The sequence below is a fragment of the Gekko japonicus genome, unplaced genomic scaffold (assembly GCF_001447785.1).
Source record: "Gekko japonicus isolate JY-2015 unplaced genomic scaffold, Gekko_japonicus_V1.1 scaffold232, whole genome shotgun sequence".
NCBI classification, from domain to species: Eukaryota; Metazoa; Chordata; class Lepidosauria; order Squamata; family Gekkonidae; genus Gekko; species Gekko japonicus.
In genome coordinates, this window is record NW_015162481.1 from 500845 (window position 1) to 518141 (window position 17297).

Below are 17297 nucleotides of genomic sequence, written 5' to 3' on the forward strand. Positions count from 1 at the left end.
ACAAAACTGTTAAACTGGGATCAAATGGGCACATTCCTAGGTTTATATATGATGTCATGCTAAGCAGCCCACAGCTGAACTCGCAAAAAGTATGAATGATTTTTCAATATAATAAGTATCTGATCTAATGCTAATTCTCTTTCTATAGGCTAACTATGCTGGGAACAGGTGGCCCTGCTTTCAATTATGGAGGGCTAGCATGCCAGTGTGAGGCCTGGATTAGTTCACCTTCTCACAGGGAATTTGCCTCGGTTGGGAATGGATTTATTATGGCTTCACACATGGAATGGAGCTCATGTCAACTGAGGGCAGTGACACATCATATGATTCAAATTAACCTGCTGTGGACTGTTCCACAGGGCTGAGATTGTGTATTAAAATGACGACATTTTAAAACAGCTTGAAAGAAACCAGGATTGTCGAAGTGCAATGGTTCCAATTTGTTCCAACTAATCTATCACCTGCTGGAGATATTATTGTAGTGGGTTTCTGGTAGCTGCTATTTTCCAGGTTTCTCCAAACCACTGACCTTGCTAATGGGTACAATTGTTGCCTTTGGAGGTAAAGGGAGACACCCCCACACACAAAGTGCTTTTTTATGTATGAGTGGATGAATGTTATTCGTCACAACATGAAAGCACAGAAAGCGGAAAAAAATCAGAAAAACAAAACTCTTGTAGCCCTGTTTGCTGAATGATAAAACACCGTTCAGCACATTCCTTAATCTGATTAGATAAAATGTTCTACTGAAAATCATTCCAAATGGCAAAAATTCAACGTTAATAATTTCATACATAAAGCTGTTTTTAAAATATGACAAGGGATGAACATTGTGGGACAGAAGGCATGCATTCTTTTTAGCCTTGTAATTATTAGGTATGCTATCTTTTATGAATCACTGGAACTTTTGGTAATATATTATGATATATTTGAAAAATACTCTAAGTAAAAAACTCCCACATTTGATGTTTTAATCTTTGAAAACAAAAGTTATACACTAGAAATAACATCAAAGTAATAAAACAGTACCATCATCTTTAGGATGGCCAGCAGCACTTACAAAATCCTGTACGTGATCAAATACATGACATTACTAGCAGTTCTAAAACCAAGAAAATGATGGTGAATGTTCAACTAATCAAAATTCAAAAAACCTGTCCATTCACACAGAAAAACAAAAACAGTACTTGTGGAGCTGATCATACAAGTTTATGAAATGGCCTCCTAACCGGGAGAAATTTTCTCAGATTGACTGAAGATTTCATTCTTCCTCTCTCTTACATGCACATATATAGGAACGAGTTTACTTCCTTGGCTTGCCCCCACACCATTATGGGAGATTGTTGTTATGTTAGCAGGTCTTCGACACCACCCTTGAGGAAGGGTGCCAATCAGGTGGAAAGACCCACATGAATGCCACCCCACATGGTCAGAAGATACCAGTGTCATGAGCTCATGCTATGAGGAAGAAGCTCCCAAATGTATGAACATGTGTGCTGAGAAGGGACCTCAGGGCAGCTTCAGTCATATGTTTACCTACCCATGACCAACAGGCGACATGAATTTAAAGAAGGAAAACGCTAGCATAAAACTTAAATAAAGCTTTTCCTGGACTGTATCACTTCAGGCTGCAGGTGGCAGAGGGTTGCATATTTGAATTAAATAGAAGCTTTATACAAGTCTAGCTTATCAAAACTGAAATCTGAAACTAATTTCTCCTTAACTTTTTACATATGAATGGAAGAAAATGTTTAAACACACAGCATAGCTGACATTTATTTACTCAGTATATTTTGAAGAAACTGGAATAGTTCTATTTTGCTAGCTTTGGTAGAGTTTAAACAAATGTGCTGTAAAACAAATTTAGTTCTGTTGCCTATATAACCATCAGTAATGAACACACACACTTTGGAATATTTATAGTTGCAATATAATCTTTAATGATTGTTTAATGCCAGCCATCAGCCCACATATTTATAGCATGACACACATTATAATCATGAGCATTTGTTATCAGCATATTTATTTATTCTCTTTTTGGCTTGTATCTCTAATGTCTCCTGCTGTCTAAGTGCTGTGCGTTGATTTTGGTGCAGCCATTTGAAACCACAACAATCAAGCAACTTAGTTCAGATAAAGTACAAAAATTTGCATTTTTGTTTATTTTGAGTCATTACTGATACTGGATTAACTGAAAGTACCCTGAGTGTCCAGCTAAAAAAGTGCACATGCTTTCTCTCCCAATATGAACCTGTGTGATAGCTTAGGCCGCCACAAAGTTTCCTTCTAGTGGAACTCTCTTTAATAGCTATTAATCTGACAACCACCTAGGCTCACTGATTTACAGCAGCAACTTCAGCCCTCTACAACAGGGGTGTTGAACTCATTTGTTATGAGGGCCGGATATGACATACATGAGACCTTATTGGGCCGAACTATGTGTGTCATAAAATGTAATGCCAGGTAGTGGAGATATAAACACAAAGTGGTTTTTTTTACTTAAAATAAAAACATGCTTAAAACATTAGCACTCTTGCAATATTTTGTTTATTTAACAGTGTCTGATAACTGACACCTCTTGCTCTGAATTATTGCATCGCAATGTATGTGCTGTTGCAATCTTGAGTATGCTGTTCAGGTGTGTATCTGTAAGCTGCATACTTACAATGACGCAGCAGCAGCAGAACTGGAAGAAGAAGCAGAAGACAGCCAGTTCTACTGCGGGCCTGATAGAAGCCCTCCGGGGGCCTGATCCAGCCCCCGGGCTGCATGTTTGACACCCCTGCTCTAAAACAATCTGCCAGAAGCTGCTCAGTTCTATAGCCAGTGTAGGACATTTGGATGGGTTTCTAAGGGACACTGAGTGTGGGATGTATTATGCCTGTCAATGATGGAGGGCTGCCTGTGGGTGCTAATGTTATGTTTGTTCTGCTTTTGGTTTAAAAATTCTGATTTTAATTCTGTTAACTAGCTTGGCTGCCCTGACCTGGATAGCACAAGGCTAGCCCAAACTTGTCAGATCTTGGAGGCTAAGTTGGGTTGGCCCTGGTTAGTATTTGGATGGAAGTCCAGGGATGCTACACAGAAGCTGGGAATGGCAAACAACCTCTGAATGTCGTTGCCTTGAAATCCCCACAGGGGTCACCATAAATCAGCTATAACTTGATGGCAAAAGAAGAAGAAAACACATGGCTTGGCTAAGTACTGTAAACTGCCTTGATTCACTGTTCTACAGTAAGAGAGGCAGGATACAAAGATATAAATAAATATAGTGTTCTTATTGTTCTCATATTTGATGGTGTGTTTCTGTGATTCCCACCAGCATATTAATACTAATAACTGATTTTCCTCCTTCACAACAGTCTCTGGAATCAGAAACACCTATGTTGTCCCCGTAAGCATTCTAAAGGAACTGTAGTATTATTAAATATACCAGTCATACATATACAATCTCAGTTACTGAAGGACATCTTTTACAAGGATAAATTCATATTCTATTTAACATGTATAAAAATTAGTGAATGGCTTTTTCAACACCACGAGTGAACAAAAAAACCCAACCTAAGGTGGATCCAACCATCCTCCAAGTAGCACTTCTCCATCTTAAGGAGCCTTCCTCCAATTTAAGTGGCTTTCCCTTTTCCAGTGGTAGGGTAGGCGTGAGATCTACCCTATTTTCCTGCTGCTTTTGATCATTTCTTGTATGACTCACCCAGGACTGGCTGCTTGCTGTTGTTCAGCACCAGCCATCCCACGAAAGCCAGTGTGCTGTAGTGGCTAGAGTTTCAGACTAGGATCTGGGAGATCCAGGTTCAAATTATCACTTTGCTGTAACACTGGGTAACCTTGGACTACTTACACATTCCCAGCCTAAACAACCACACTGGGTTGTTGTAACAATAAAATGGAGGAGAACTATGTAAGCTGCTTTGGGTCCCCATTGCGGAGAAGGCAGGTACAAATCTAGTAAATAAATAATAAATATAGCTGAAGATGGAGGACAGATAAAAGGTATACTGGTTGGTGGGTTGGAAGGACAGAAAGAAGCAGGCAGAAAGGGAATATCAGGTTTCCCAGGAGGAAATAGTATGGGGAAGGGGATACAGAGGAAAGTGAGGTGCCCCTGCAATGCTTGCAAGTTCCCCGTCATGCAACTGGGCCTGGCCTATCAGGCAGTCAGCATCATGTAACTGGGCTGGGCTGGCAGCCTACGCTGTGCAACTGGGCTATAATTTTTCTACATACAGGCTGCTAGGGGAAGGAAATGAGGGAAAACTCAAGACAGGGGGCAGATAAAGGTAGATTGGCTGGTTGTCAGGAAGGTAAGAAGGAAGCAGGAAAAGGAGGTGTGGGGGGTGGTGGAAAACAAGATGCCCCTGCAAATTCCCCACTTGTTTACATTTAACAATTAAATCTGTATTGTCTAAATTAGAACTCGACTATTACAAAATAAGTAGTTGGTACAGGTTACATTTTGTATTTTGGGTTTTTTTAAAAAATATTTTGTATTTTATTACTTTAAGCTTTTTAATAAGCCACTTCAACCTTTGGGTAGGCAAGATAGCACCAATTCTTTATTTGCCTTTATTACACTTTGTAGATTGTAATAAGGAATGCAATACCTACTATATTCAGCCAGGCACTTTCATAATGGGAATAGAACTACAGTCTATGCCACTGCATATTATACGTATTATCTTGCTCTTATTGCATTGTTTTCTATTTTTATAGTTCCTGTTTTAGCACACTGTTTGACATATCTTGTCTATCCTACTATTTCATCATTTATTGAGGGTCTCGTGCTATTGGATTGCATTGTTGTAATTCGTCTTGAGTCTCAGTGAGAAGGACACATTATAAATAAATGAATACATTTTCAATTAAACATATAATATTGAAATAAAATATTTTAGGGAGGGCAGCAAAATAGAACAAAGCTCCATTTCTACAGATAAAAGGAAATGTTAGATATAGGCTACTTTTTTTTTACCATACTGCTATAAATTTTTAAAAACCTAGACAAAACCCAGTTTCACACAGTATTCCCCCCCCAATGGAACAGAAATTCCCCAACACTACACACATAATGAAAACTCACAACTGACTTCAAATGCCTAGCCAAATTGGGCCTGTTAGGTACAGTGCTGTGTCGGTTTCCATCTTTTTTGGAAGATAGGCTCCAGAAGATGTTCCTTGAGGGCTTCTCTTTTGCCCACAGCCATTGACTTATGAGGGGAAGGAGGGAGTTTCAAATTGCCCCAGTGTCATTTAACATCTACTCTATACTGCCAGAAATTTGAGGCACAGTGTTACACAGTTTGATGGAACAAAGTTCTTTCTCTCCCTTTCACCTAAACCTACAGAGGCAACATAAGCGAGAAAGCGGATGACAGGATGAGGGTGAAAAATCTAAAACGTCATCTTGACAAAATGGCAGTTGGGAGTAAAACTAATCCAGGAATAGGTGTTTGACAGGTCCTGGACAGGATTAAACTCCCTTTGAAAATCAGATAGCACTCTGGGGGTACTTCTGAATGCTTCATTGTCCTTACATGAACAGATGCCGGAGTTTGCCAGAAGTGCCTTTTATCAGGCTTTGTTCCAAGCAACCTAGCCTCAGTCATACACAGCATCCTTTGCATGCACACACGATCCACTGGAGAAGGAAATGACAACCCACTCCAGTATCTTTGCCAAAAAAAAACCCCATGGACATTAACAAAAGGCTGAAAGATATGATGCTGGAAGATGAGCCCCTCAGGTCAGAAGGTGTCCAATATACTACTGGGGAAGAGTAGAGGGCAAGTACAAGTAACCCCAGAAAGAATGAAGTGGCTGGGTCAAAGCCAAAAGGACGTTCAGCTGTGGATGTGTCTGATGGTGAAAGGAAAGTCCGATGCTGTAAAGAACAATACTGCATAGGAACCTGGAAGCTAAGATCTAAAAATCAAGGTAAGTTGGATGTGGTAAAAATGAGATGGCAAGACTGAACATCGACATCTTGGGAATCAGTGAACTAAAGTGGATGGGAATGGGCAAATTAACTCAGAAGACCATTATATCTACTACTGTGGCCAAGAATCCCGTAGAAAAAATGACGTGGACTTTATCGTCAACAAGAGAGTGAGAAAGGCAGTAATGGAATACAATCTCAAAAACAAAAGAATAATCTTGGTCCAAATCTAAGGCAAACCATTCTATATCTACTACTGTGGCCAAGAATCCCGTAGAAAAAATGACGTGGACTTTATCGTCAACAAGAGAGTGAGAAAGGCAGTAATGGAATACAATCTCAAAAACAAAAGAATAATCTTGGTCCAAATCTAAGGCAAACCATTCAACATCACAGTAATCCAAGTCTATGCCCCAACCACTGATGCAGAGGAGGCTGAAGTGGACCAGTTCTATGAAAACCTACAACATCTCCTAGAACTAACACCAAAAAAAGATGTCCTTATCATCATGGGGGACTGGAATGCTAAAGTAGGAAGTCAAAAGGTAACTGGAATAACGGACAAGTTTGGCCTTGGAGAACAAAATGAAGCAGGGCAAAGGCTAACAGAGTTTTGTCAAGAGAGCATGCTGGTCATAGTGAACACACTCTTCCAACAACCTAAGAGGTGACTCTACACATGGACATCATCAGATGGGCAACATCGAAATCAGACTGATTGTATCATTTGCAGTCAAAGATGGAGAAGCTCTATACAGCCAGTAAAAACAAGACCTGGAGTTGACTATGGCTCAGATCATGAGCTACTCATTGCAAAATTCAGGCTTAAACTGAAGAAAGTTGGGAAAACCACTAGGCCATTCAGGTTTGACCTAGATCACATCCCTTATGAATATACAGTGGAGGTGAAGAATAGGTTTAAGGGACTAGATTTGATAGATAGAATGCCTGAAGAACTATGGACAGAGGTTCGTGACATTGTACAAGAGGCAGCAATCAGCACCACCCCAAAGAAAAAGAAATGCAAGAAAGCATAGTAGCTGTCTGATAAGGCTTTACAAATAGCTGAGGAAAGAAGGAAAGTGAAAGGCAAAAGTGAAAAGGAAAGATTTACCCAACTGAATGCAAATTTCCAGAGAACAGCAAGGAGAGATAAGGAGGCCTTCCTGAATGAACAATGCAAAGTAATAGAGGAAAACAACAGAATTGGAAGGAGTAGAGATCTCTTCAAGAAAATTGGAGAAATCAAGGGAGTGTTCCATTCAAAGCTGGCCATGATAAAGGGACCTAACAGAAGCAGAAGAGATTAGGAAAAGATGGCAAGAATACAAAGAAGAACTATACAAGAAAGACCTCGATGTCCTTGACAAACACGATGGTATATTCACTGAACTCGAGCCAGATATCCTGGAATGTGAAGTTAAATGGGCCTTAGAAAGCATTACTAACAACAAAGCTAGTGGAGGTGATGGTATCCCAGCTGAGCTATTCAAAGACTTAAAAGATGATGCTGTTAAAGTGCTGCACTCAATTTGCCAGCAAATTTGGAAAACGCAACAGTGGCCACAGGATTGGAAAAGGTCAGTTTACATTCCGATCCCAAAGAAGGGCAATGCCAAGGAATGTTCAAACTATCGCACAATTGCACTCATTTCACACGCTAGCAAGGTCATGATCAAGATCCTACAAGCTAGGCTTCAGCAGTACATGGATAGAGAACTGCCAGAAGTACAAGCCGAGTTTCAAAGAGGTAGAGGAACTAGAGATCAAATTGCCAACATTCACTGGATTATGGAGAAAGCAAGGGAGTAACAGAAAAACATCTACTTCTGCTTCATTGACTATGCTAAAGCCTTTGATTGTGTGGATCACAACAAACTGTGGCAAGTCCTTAAAGAGATGGGAGTACTCGACCACCTCACGTATCTCCTGAGAAACCTGTATAAGGATCAAGAAATGACAGTTAGAACCAGATATGGAACAACTGATTGCTTTAAAATAGGAAAAGGAGTACGACAAGAATGTATATTGCCACCCTGCTTATTTAATTTATATGTAGAGTACATCATGCGAAATGCTGGCCTGGATGAATCAGAAGCCGGAATTAAGATTGCCGGGAAAAACATCAACAACCTCAGATATGCAGACAATACCACTCTAATGGCAGAAAGTGAAGAAGACCTAAAGAGCCTCTTGCTACGAATGAAAGAGGAGAGTGCAAAAGTTGGCTTGAAAGTCAATATCAAAACAACTAAGATCATGGCATCTGGCCCCATCACTCCTTGGCAAATAGAAAGGGAAGTCATGGAAGCAGTGACAGAATTCACGTTCCTAGAATCGAAGAGCTTTGCAGACGGTGACTGCAGCCATGAAATTAAAAGAAGCCTTGGGAGGAAAGCTACGGCAAACCTAGACAGCATAATAAAAAGTAGAGACATCACCCTGCCAACAAAAGACTGTATGGTCAAAGCAATGGTATTCCCAGTAGTAATGTATGGCTGCGAAAACTGGACCATAATGAAGGCCGAGCGCCAAAGAATAGATGCTTTCGAATTATGGTGCTGGAGAAGACTCTTGAGAGTCCCTTGGACTGCAAGGAGATCAGATCAGTCAATCCTAAAAGTAATCAACCCTGACTGTTACCTGGAAGGCCAGATTCTGAAGCTGAAGCTCAAATACTTTGGCCACCAAATGAGAAGGGAGAAGATCCTGATGCTGGGAAGGATTCAAGGTAAAGAAGAAGGGGGTGGCAAAGGATGAGATGGTTAGACAGTGTCATCGATGCAACGAACATGAAATTAAGCAAACTCTGGAGGACAGCAGAAGACAGGAGGGCCTCGCGTGATGTGGTCCATGGGGTCGTGAAGAGTCAGACTCGATTGTACGACTGAACAACAACAACACACCAACCTACCACTGAAGGCAGAGTTAGTTCGGAAAGTAACAACAAATGTCTGAGACTTGCCATTCTCATTATCAAACTGGCAATGTATCAACTGCACTGCTCACCAATTAGTTTCCTGGCATAATTCAAAAAGCAGTTATTGAGGTGCTTTGTGGTCTATGAAATCAAAAACTTAATTACAAATATACTAAAATAGGGGTGTCAAGAATAAGGCAGAGCATAACATGACAAGTGGGCTGCATTTGTTGGGTCATAAACTGAACAGGCTTAGACTAGTAGAAAATTCAAAGCTTTAATGTTTTACTTTACTTTTACTTAAGCTATAGTTTTCATTGAGAGATCTAATGCACATATCAGTATATTCAATCCCTTCCATCTGGAGCTAACCTTGATCAGTTTTGCTGGCTCCAAGTTGGCCGAGTCAGACTCAAGGTTTTGGTGTTGACCCTTAAGACCCTGAGTGGTCTGGGACCTGCATATCTTCGGTACCACTCATCTGGTATGTCCCCGGGAGAAAGTTACACTCTGCTGAGAATAATCTACTCGTAGTCCCTGACCCTAAAGATATCTGGCTGTCCTCAACCTGACGGAACTCTCTTCCAATACCACCAGGGACTAAATGAAACTCCGCAGGGCCTGTAAGGCAGAGATGTTCTGCCAGACTTTTGGTTGAGGACAGCAACGGTTCCATCATAGCCGGCACCCTCCTTCTCTCTTTTTCTTTTCTCCATCTTTGCTTTGGCCCTCTCACCTGCCCACGAGACAGCGGCACAGTCCAGAGTAGGGTGACAAAGATATGTTTGATGCCATCTGAGAAAATGTAGCTGCTTTTCATTTTTTTGTTTCTAATTTTGTTTTTAATGGTTGTACATCGCCTAGAGCCTTACATTGTAGGAAATAAAAGGTAAAGGTAAAGGTTCCCTTGCTCGAAAGCCAGTCGAGTCCGACGCAATTCGTAAATTGAATATATAAAATCAATATAAATAATACATAAGTATGAGAAATGCCAGGTAGTTTCAACTTGTCAATGAGTCCCACCAATTTCAGGAAAATATTTTGGGCTTCCCCAAAAGTCACAGAGACTTCCCTGTAGTATTTCTGTCTTGTACATGAGAGCAAGAAAGGAAGAAGTTGATAACAGGGTTCCAAGGGATAAGACCTCTAGTATCCAAAGGGAAAATGGCAGAAGCCTTTCCCAATGAACTGTGATTTCTATGGGAAGGGGGAAAGAGTTGTACCTTATTTAATAAATGCTGGCACCTCTTGCTTTGAGGCTCTTGGGTATATTATTAACTAAATGTAAGATACTCCTTCACAGTTAACAATGGTATTCTTTACCTGGCCCATTGAGAAAGTCTTTAATCTGGAATGAGATGAGAGGAGGTGGGATGCCGCTTTTAGGATCTATTTCTCCTGCCACCGTCTGTAACCACATCTTGCAGTAGTCGAGAGTTTCTGGTAGAGTTTTTCCAGGATCTACAGGTGATAAATTCGAGTCATGACATGTAATTAATACAACAGCCAGCAGTGTACTGGAAAAAATATATGATTCATACGTGTAAATCTTTTAAGTGTTTATGACTGATATTCACATACCATTTACTTTGTATAAATACAGAAAGACAGAGTAAATGTACATTGTAAATTCTTCATTATAGTAATTACACATAACTTTGTAACAGCTACAAGTCACCAAACACTATCACTATCAAATGTATAAAGGCACCATATATGGACAATTAATCTTAGCTTACATGATCAGATAACTGTACACCCTCTTTCTAAAACAAGTCTATGATCTCAGTTCGAAACTAACAGTAATGCAATTTAATTGCTCATAGACGTCTTTTTGAGAGATCTGCACAAAAGTAAAAGCAAGCTAATAAGAGAATGCAATAGAGAGAATAAACTATAAACAAGTCTTAAAGATCAGAAAACCACATGCCTGGAGATGCAGTAGAGTGGTTCTACTTATGGGATATTTGATACAGTTTGCATTTTCACTGACATTGCAATCACTTTTTACTGCTAGGCTTTTGAAGTTAACTTCAGTAGCTTTTCCTCATGGCCCTCTTTAATGGAACCCCTTTGCTCAATCCTTAATATTCCCAATTGTGACTAAAAGTTCACATTTGGTACTTCTCAGTTCTGTGTCTTTCTTCTGGTCCTGGACAATGTATATGAGACATCATTACCGCATAAAACCTTTTTAAGCTTTGGCAATCCACAGCCTTTGTTATAATCTCTCTCTCTTTCACAACTGTGGTCCTTGAGCATGCAAAAATATTTTCAGCTATAGGTTTATTTTGTTTTGGGATGATGATCATAAAATCCATTGCCATCATAACCCTTAATCCTTATAGTGATGTTTACAGAGACTACCCTCCCCAACACTCAGATAATTTCAGTGTGTTACCAGCTGCACTATTCACCTCTAAAAAAGACTGGCCGTTTTCTTTTTAAAAACAGTAGTTTTGTGCTTTCGCTTACACTCAACATATGGCAGCGTGGTGTGAACCGGGCACATAAAGTCTGTCTTGGAATGTCTTTCTTAACCTAGTCACATGATTCATATAAAACCTGGCATATATGGACCCTTATGCAGTTTCAAAGAACATACTGAAACCAATTGATTGTGACTTTAGGTCTGTACAGAAAAAGATTAAAAGTTAGCACTTTTTAGATTTTTTTTCATTTGATCAATTTTCAGTCACCAATTTTAGAGGCACATGTGGGCAGTGTGCTGTATATATTACAATGTTTTCTCTTTTCACTTTTTACTTCCTTAGAGTAGTGCATTCCTATGGTAATTACCAAACAATACGGTGTGGAAGAGTATAAAAAGATTTTGCACATTCTCATACTATAATAGTTAGCTCTTCAGTGACATGACTGTGTTTTTGTAAAGGTAATATTTCAAGTTGCCTGTTTAGCAAATATCAGAATTTATTTCGGAATGCTAGGGACAGTAGTAGAACTAGAGAAAGTAGTCAGAGCCATGCACAACAAAGTGGTAAACAAAAATGAATGAGTTATATACTGTTATAATACATTATTTTTAATGGACCCAAGTCATTAATTTGAGCATAATATAATTGCAGATGAAAACTGCTTAGAAAGTTGACACAAATTTTAGAGTTAAACAAGTCAGCAGGACCAAATTATCTGAAAGCTTCTCTTTAAGAACTCAAATGTAAGAATTAATTTTTTTTTAAAGTAGGTAATCAATAACATCAGCCTCCTAAACCTGCCATTCTAATGCCTGGCATCAGATACGCTGGAAGAAAGCATGATTAAAACAAGAATTATTAAATATCTCAAAGAACAAGCCTTGCTGATAAAAACATCAGTATGCATTCTGCATACAGAAGACTTGCCTCACCAATGTCAGTATAACTATCAACACACACACACACACACACATATTGTGCAAATTGGCAGCTATTTTAATTTGTTCAAAATGATCTGGAATTGGGGGTGAAGAGCGTAGAGGCCAACTTTGCAGATGACTCAAAACTATTCAGGATACTGAAAACCAAGACTTGACTTGAATTGAATTTTATTGTTACGGCGCTTAGCCAGCAATATAAAACCATAGGGAAAACCAAGACTGATTGTTAAGAGCTCCAGAAGGATCTCCACAAATCAGGTGCATGGGCAACTATATGGCAACTGAAGTTCAATGTATGAAGGTATAAGATGATGCACACTGGAACAAAAACTCCCAACTTCATGTATATACTAACAGAACCTGAAGTTACTGAGACTGAGAGGAAAAGAGACCTTGGGATCGTAGAGGATAGCTCTATGAAAGTGTCAACGCAGTGTGTTGCAAAAGTGAAAAGGCCAACTCTATGCTGGGGAAGAAGAAGAAGATTATGATATTGGATTTATACCCCACCCTTCACTACCCAAAGGAGTCTCAGAGCGGCTTACAATCTCCTTTCCATTCTCCACAACAGACACCCTGTGAGGTAGGTGGGGCTGAGAGAGCTCTTTTGAGAATTGCTCTTTCAAGAACAGCTCTTACAGAACTATGGCTTGCCCAAGGTCATCCAGCAGCTGCAAGTGGAGGCGTGGGGAATCAAACCCGGTTCTCTCAGATTAGAGTCCACACTCTTAACCACTACACCAAACAAAACAGGCAGTATTATAATGCCCCTGTGTATATGGTATAGCCTCATTTGGAATACTGCGTGGTTCTGGTCACTATATCTTAGAAACAACACTACATCAAAACCAACATCCGCATCGTGCTGCCATGGTGGTGCAACACGAGGGAGCTCAGAAGGCATTTAAATGTTGTGACCAGAATTGGACTCAGAAGACCGGAAGTGGACTCAGAAGGTATTTAAATGCCTGCTGAGCTTCCTTGCACCATGCTGCAGTGGCAGCACAATGCTTCCACGGACCAATACAACAGACCAAACACCACCACCCCGAAACAACCTGGGTGGTCCGTGGGAAGCGGAAGGGCATGGACTGGGCAAACAGTCCACGAACTGGGCCCTGGTCCATGGAAAAATTAGGTCTGCAGTCCAATCCATGCTCATCTCTATTGGCCACTATGTCCTGCTGTTGGCCCTCAAGAATAACTGGTTGGCTGGCCAATATGTGAGACAAGATGCTGGACTAGATGGACCACTGGTTTGATCCAGCAGGGCTCTTCTTATGTGTTTTTCACAGAAAGATAAAAAGTTTCTCACAAAGCCATTCACCAAAGATTCTCAAGAAAATTTAGCAATCTGAGAGTAGGAGGACAGGTTTTCTCTGGAGTGTTAACTGGCTAAGAAAGAGGACAGTTTTCACAACAGAAAAAATGAGTATTTGTCAGAACAAGGCACAGAGATAGGAACAGAAATGTCATCATCTAATATCACAATGTTTCCATAGATCAGGAATTTGCTGGAAAAAAACAGTTGTGGGGCAAGAGTTATAACTCCGTATGACGAGCTTCCTTCGTGGCTTCAGCATGGCAGCTCTGCACATGTAAGAGGGAAGTATTACACTCTAATTTTTTTCTTTTAGAACCCTGCATTTTATTTGGAAGATACAGCTCTTTTCCACAAAGTATTAGCAGATGCTCCATCAAACTCAGTTGCAGAAATTGGCCTGAATATTAATGTTACAAATCGAATTAAATAGTTCAAACAATGTTGTGTATGGTTCCCATCGTTGTATTTTCTGGTAATAAATAATGCAGTACATGGCAAATGGCCTTGAGATGTGTGTGGCAAAAAATCTAAATAAATAAATAAAAATAATTTGCCAAACTACTATGTTACCACAATGGGATGACCACATTACTAATGACTGATGGAACGATGAGTTCTGAGTACATGTTCTCCGAACCAAAAGGCAATAAAAGCACGTTGTAGCCACATCATTGCTTATTTGGTTAAACCCACATATGTTTTATTTTCTTAGCATTCTGTGTTTTATGAGTTGAAGCTGTAAAAAGAAGTGAGAATTTTTTTGTTATTCAAACTCCAATTATGGCTTTTTATGTGATCAGTTATTTGATCAAACGTCCTAAACTTGCTTGAATCTGGGATTTGTTTATATATTTGAGGGGTTAAGAAGAAGCCAAAACACACAGAAAAAAGTGAGAATAAGATACTCTAATTATGGGCTATTGACCTGCTTCTGCTTCATCTCAAGAGAAGCAATCATACAAACAGGACCACAGTCTCAAGCACACAGAGGAGTGAGAATGACAGAAATTCAGGGCTCTCTTTCTAGAGGCAAAGCAGGCTCTGTATGGGCAAGCAGCCAAATCGGTAAACAGACAGTCAATTTGGTTAGAAGGTAAGCAGTCAAACCAAGAAGCAGGTAAGAAGGGACAGGCACTAAGCACAGCTTTGTAAGAGTGGTGAGTTATTTGGATTGAGCAGCCAGCCAGATTCAGAGGTTCAAGGACCAAGTGGAATCCCCACTGGCTCCTTCTGTCACCTGCCCTCTACTGAGATGGCAGCTGCAGAAATAGCTGCAGTACCAGTCTCCATCCACCTGTGGCACCAAGGCATAAAAGAGATCATCCAGTAGCTCCCACTTCTGCCAAATCATCATTATGGCATCACTGTGCTGAGAATCTAGAAAGCTCTAAGATTAGAGAATGACCCACAAATAGAAAGCTGGTTAAAATGAACTATGGTTTTAGCATGAAATCTGAACTGAGCCACAGAAATAAAGATCCAGTATCCAAACAGAAACAGTGTAAAACGTTTGGAAGGGTAAGTAAAGCAGAGCTGGGTATTGCCAGGGCAACCATGGTACTAACAGGTCAAAATAAGAAGCTAGACTGCTATGGGACTATGATGTTAAACAGTGGCAACTTCAACTAAGAGCAGAAAGATTGCGAGTTGAATCCTGCATTAATAAACCATACCTGAAACAATTTTGGACATCTCTGTGTAAGCCCCTAGTGTCAGTAATAAATGCATACATTCACTCCCATGGCTCACTGAAAAGACCAGTAATAAAGGCTATCCACAAATCACTGAGATTGCAGAAGTCAAAACTATCCCCTGCATGTTTCTAGGATACTTCAAGAGTCAAGTATTGGTGGATTACAGCCAAAGCCTTACTGCTTCTCTCAAAGAACTGGGCCCAACTTTCCTTGAAGTCAAAACATACATTAGTATCTGGGAAAAAAATGACTAAGCCATGTACTGATAGAATTTTATAAGGAGAAATTAATAGCCATGTCAGTTTATATTTGTTTTTTATCATTGCTTTATCCCACTTAGGCAGCCTTTCTTCTGGAAGATCAGTTATTAACTTAATGCAGGCTATGGCTAGAATCCAAAGAAACACACAACATAACTGGATTCACCAACGATGGCCTCACATGTCACCTGGAAAACTAAATTTGAAACTGAAGGGAATTTCCAAAGCAGTTTGTGAATTGCAGTAGGAGGTCTGCTGCTCAAAGGGCACTGGAGGAAGGGGGAACAGTAAAACAAATAAAATCCTCGGATAGTCCTGTAGATCTTAAGTACCTTAAAAGCAGTTCTTGTCAGTCCTTCTTTTACTACAGGTGGAATTTGTTCTCGCTACAGCTTCAAATATTATTTTATTTTTGCTAAAACATTTATTAGATTAACGTTGTGGGTTTCTGTAGTTAACAGTTTGGGAGAGGGGAATGAAAATTATGTGAATTATAATATAAATCAGACAGTCCAAAATTCAGTCTCCAGTATTTCCAGCTAAAGGATCTTGGATAGCAAGTGTTTTGCTTTCTTTGTCTGAAACTCTGGAGAGCCACTGTCAAGTAAAGTAGTGAGCTAACGATCTGACTTGGTATATGGCAGCTTCATATGTTCAACTTTCCCCATTTTATTCTTGTTTCTAGCAATGCCCCTCAAAGCTTTCAGTGAAAAGATACACAGACTAGCTGAACCATTCCAGTTCTCTCTCTATGGTGTTATTTATATTTCAACCTTTTTTTTTTACAAATGGCATACACCAGGTGTGGCCAAACTTGCTTAATGTAAGAGCCAAGGCATAAAAGAGATAGAATAAACGTTAGATGTTTGAGAGCCACAAGACATGAACAAATATTACATATTTTATTGAAAAATATGCACATTAGCTTTTCCTAACATTAAATGAGACTGCCAAAAATAAAAACAAAAGGGGTAAAAACATATATTGATAATGATATTTATTTGTCCAATGATATTTATTTGTTTGCTAATAATATTTATGTCTCTAAGAGAGAGAGGGGTGGAAAGAAAGAATGAAAGAAGTGGAAAGAAAGAGAGCGAGAAACAAAGAAAGCAAATAGATGGGGAAGGGAGGGGAAGATACGAAGGAAGAGAGACAGAAAGAAAGAGAGCAAATAGATGGGGAGCTGCACAATATGTGTGAAAGCCACAGTTTGGCCACCCCTGCCATACACCTTTTTAGCTAGAGTTGCCAACCTCCCGGTGGTGGCCGGAGATCTCCTGCTATTACAACTGATCTCCAAGTGACAGATCAGTTGAACTGGAGAAAATAGCTGCTTTAGGAGGTGGACTCTAGGGCATTACACCTAACTGAAGTCCCTCCCCTCCCCATTCTCCTCAGGCTCCGCCCCTCAATTTTCCCAGTAATTCCCAGCCCAGAGTCTGCAACCTTATTCTTAGCAGCTCTTACCACCATTTCCCAAGGGATTCTGTTTTCATCCTTTTCCAACAATAGCTCTGAAAATTACCAAGTACACAAGGGCTAAATCAATGCCTAAACCAGGAGTGTCAAATATATGGCCCGTGATCCAGCCCAAGCTTTCAATCTGGCTCCAGAGCAACTGGCTGTGTGCTCCTTCCTGTTTCTAACATCGCGGCTCCTTTTAGCCAGTATCTCCTATTTCCTGCTTCAGAGGGGTGAAAGAAAGCCTTCCCTTGATTGGCTGAGGGCTCTTCCCCCTCCTCCTCTAAGGAGGGAGGGGGAGGGAAA

The 17297-nt window shown here is 40.1% G+C and overlaps 1 protein-coding gene across 1 annotated transcript in view; it reads right to left on the minus strand.

The window, feature by feature from the left end:
* VPS13B (vacuolar protein sorting 13 homolog B (yeast)) overlaps positions 1–17297 on the minus strand; it is a 512836-nt gene that overhangs the window by 130865 nt on the left and 364674 nt on the right. The window contains exon 35 of the mRNA XM_015405853.1: positions 10197–10334. Within this exon, the coding sequence (XP_015261339.1) occupies positions 10197–10334 (138 nt within the window). The remainder of the gene's footprint in view (positions 1–10196; positions 10335–17297) is intronic.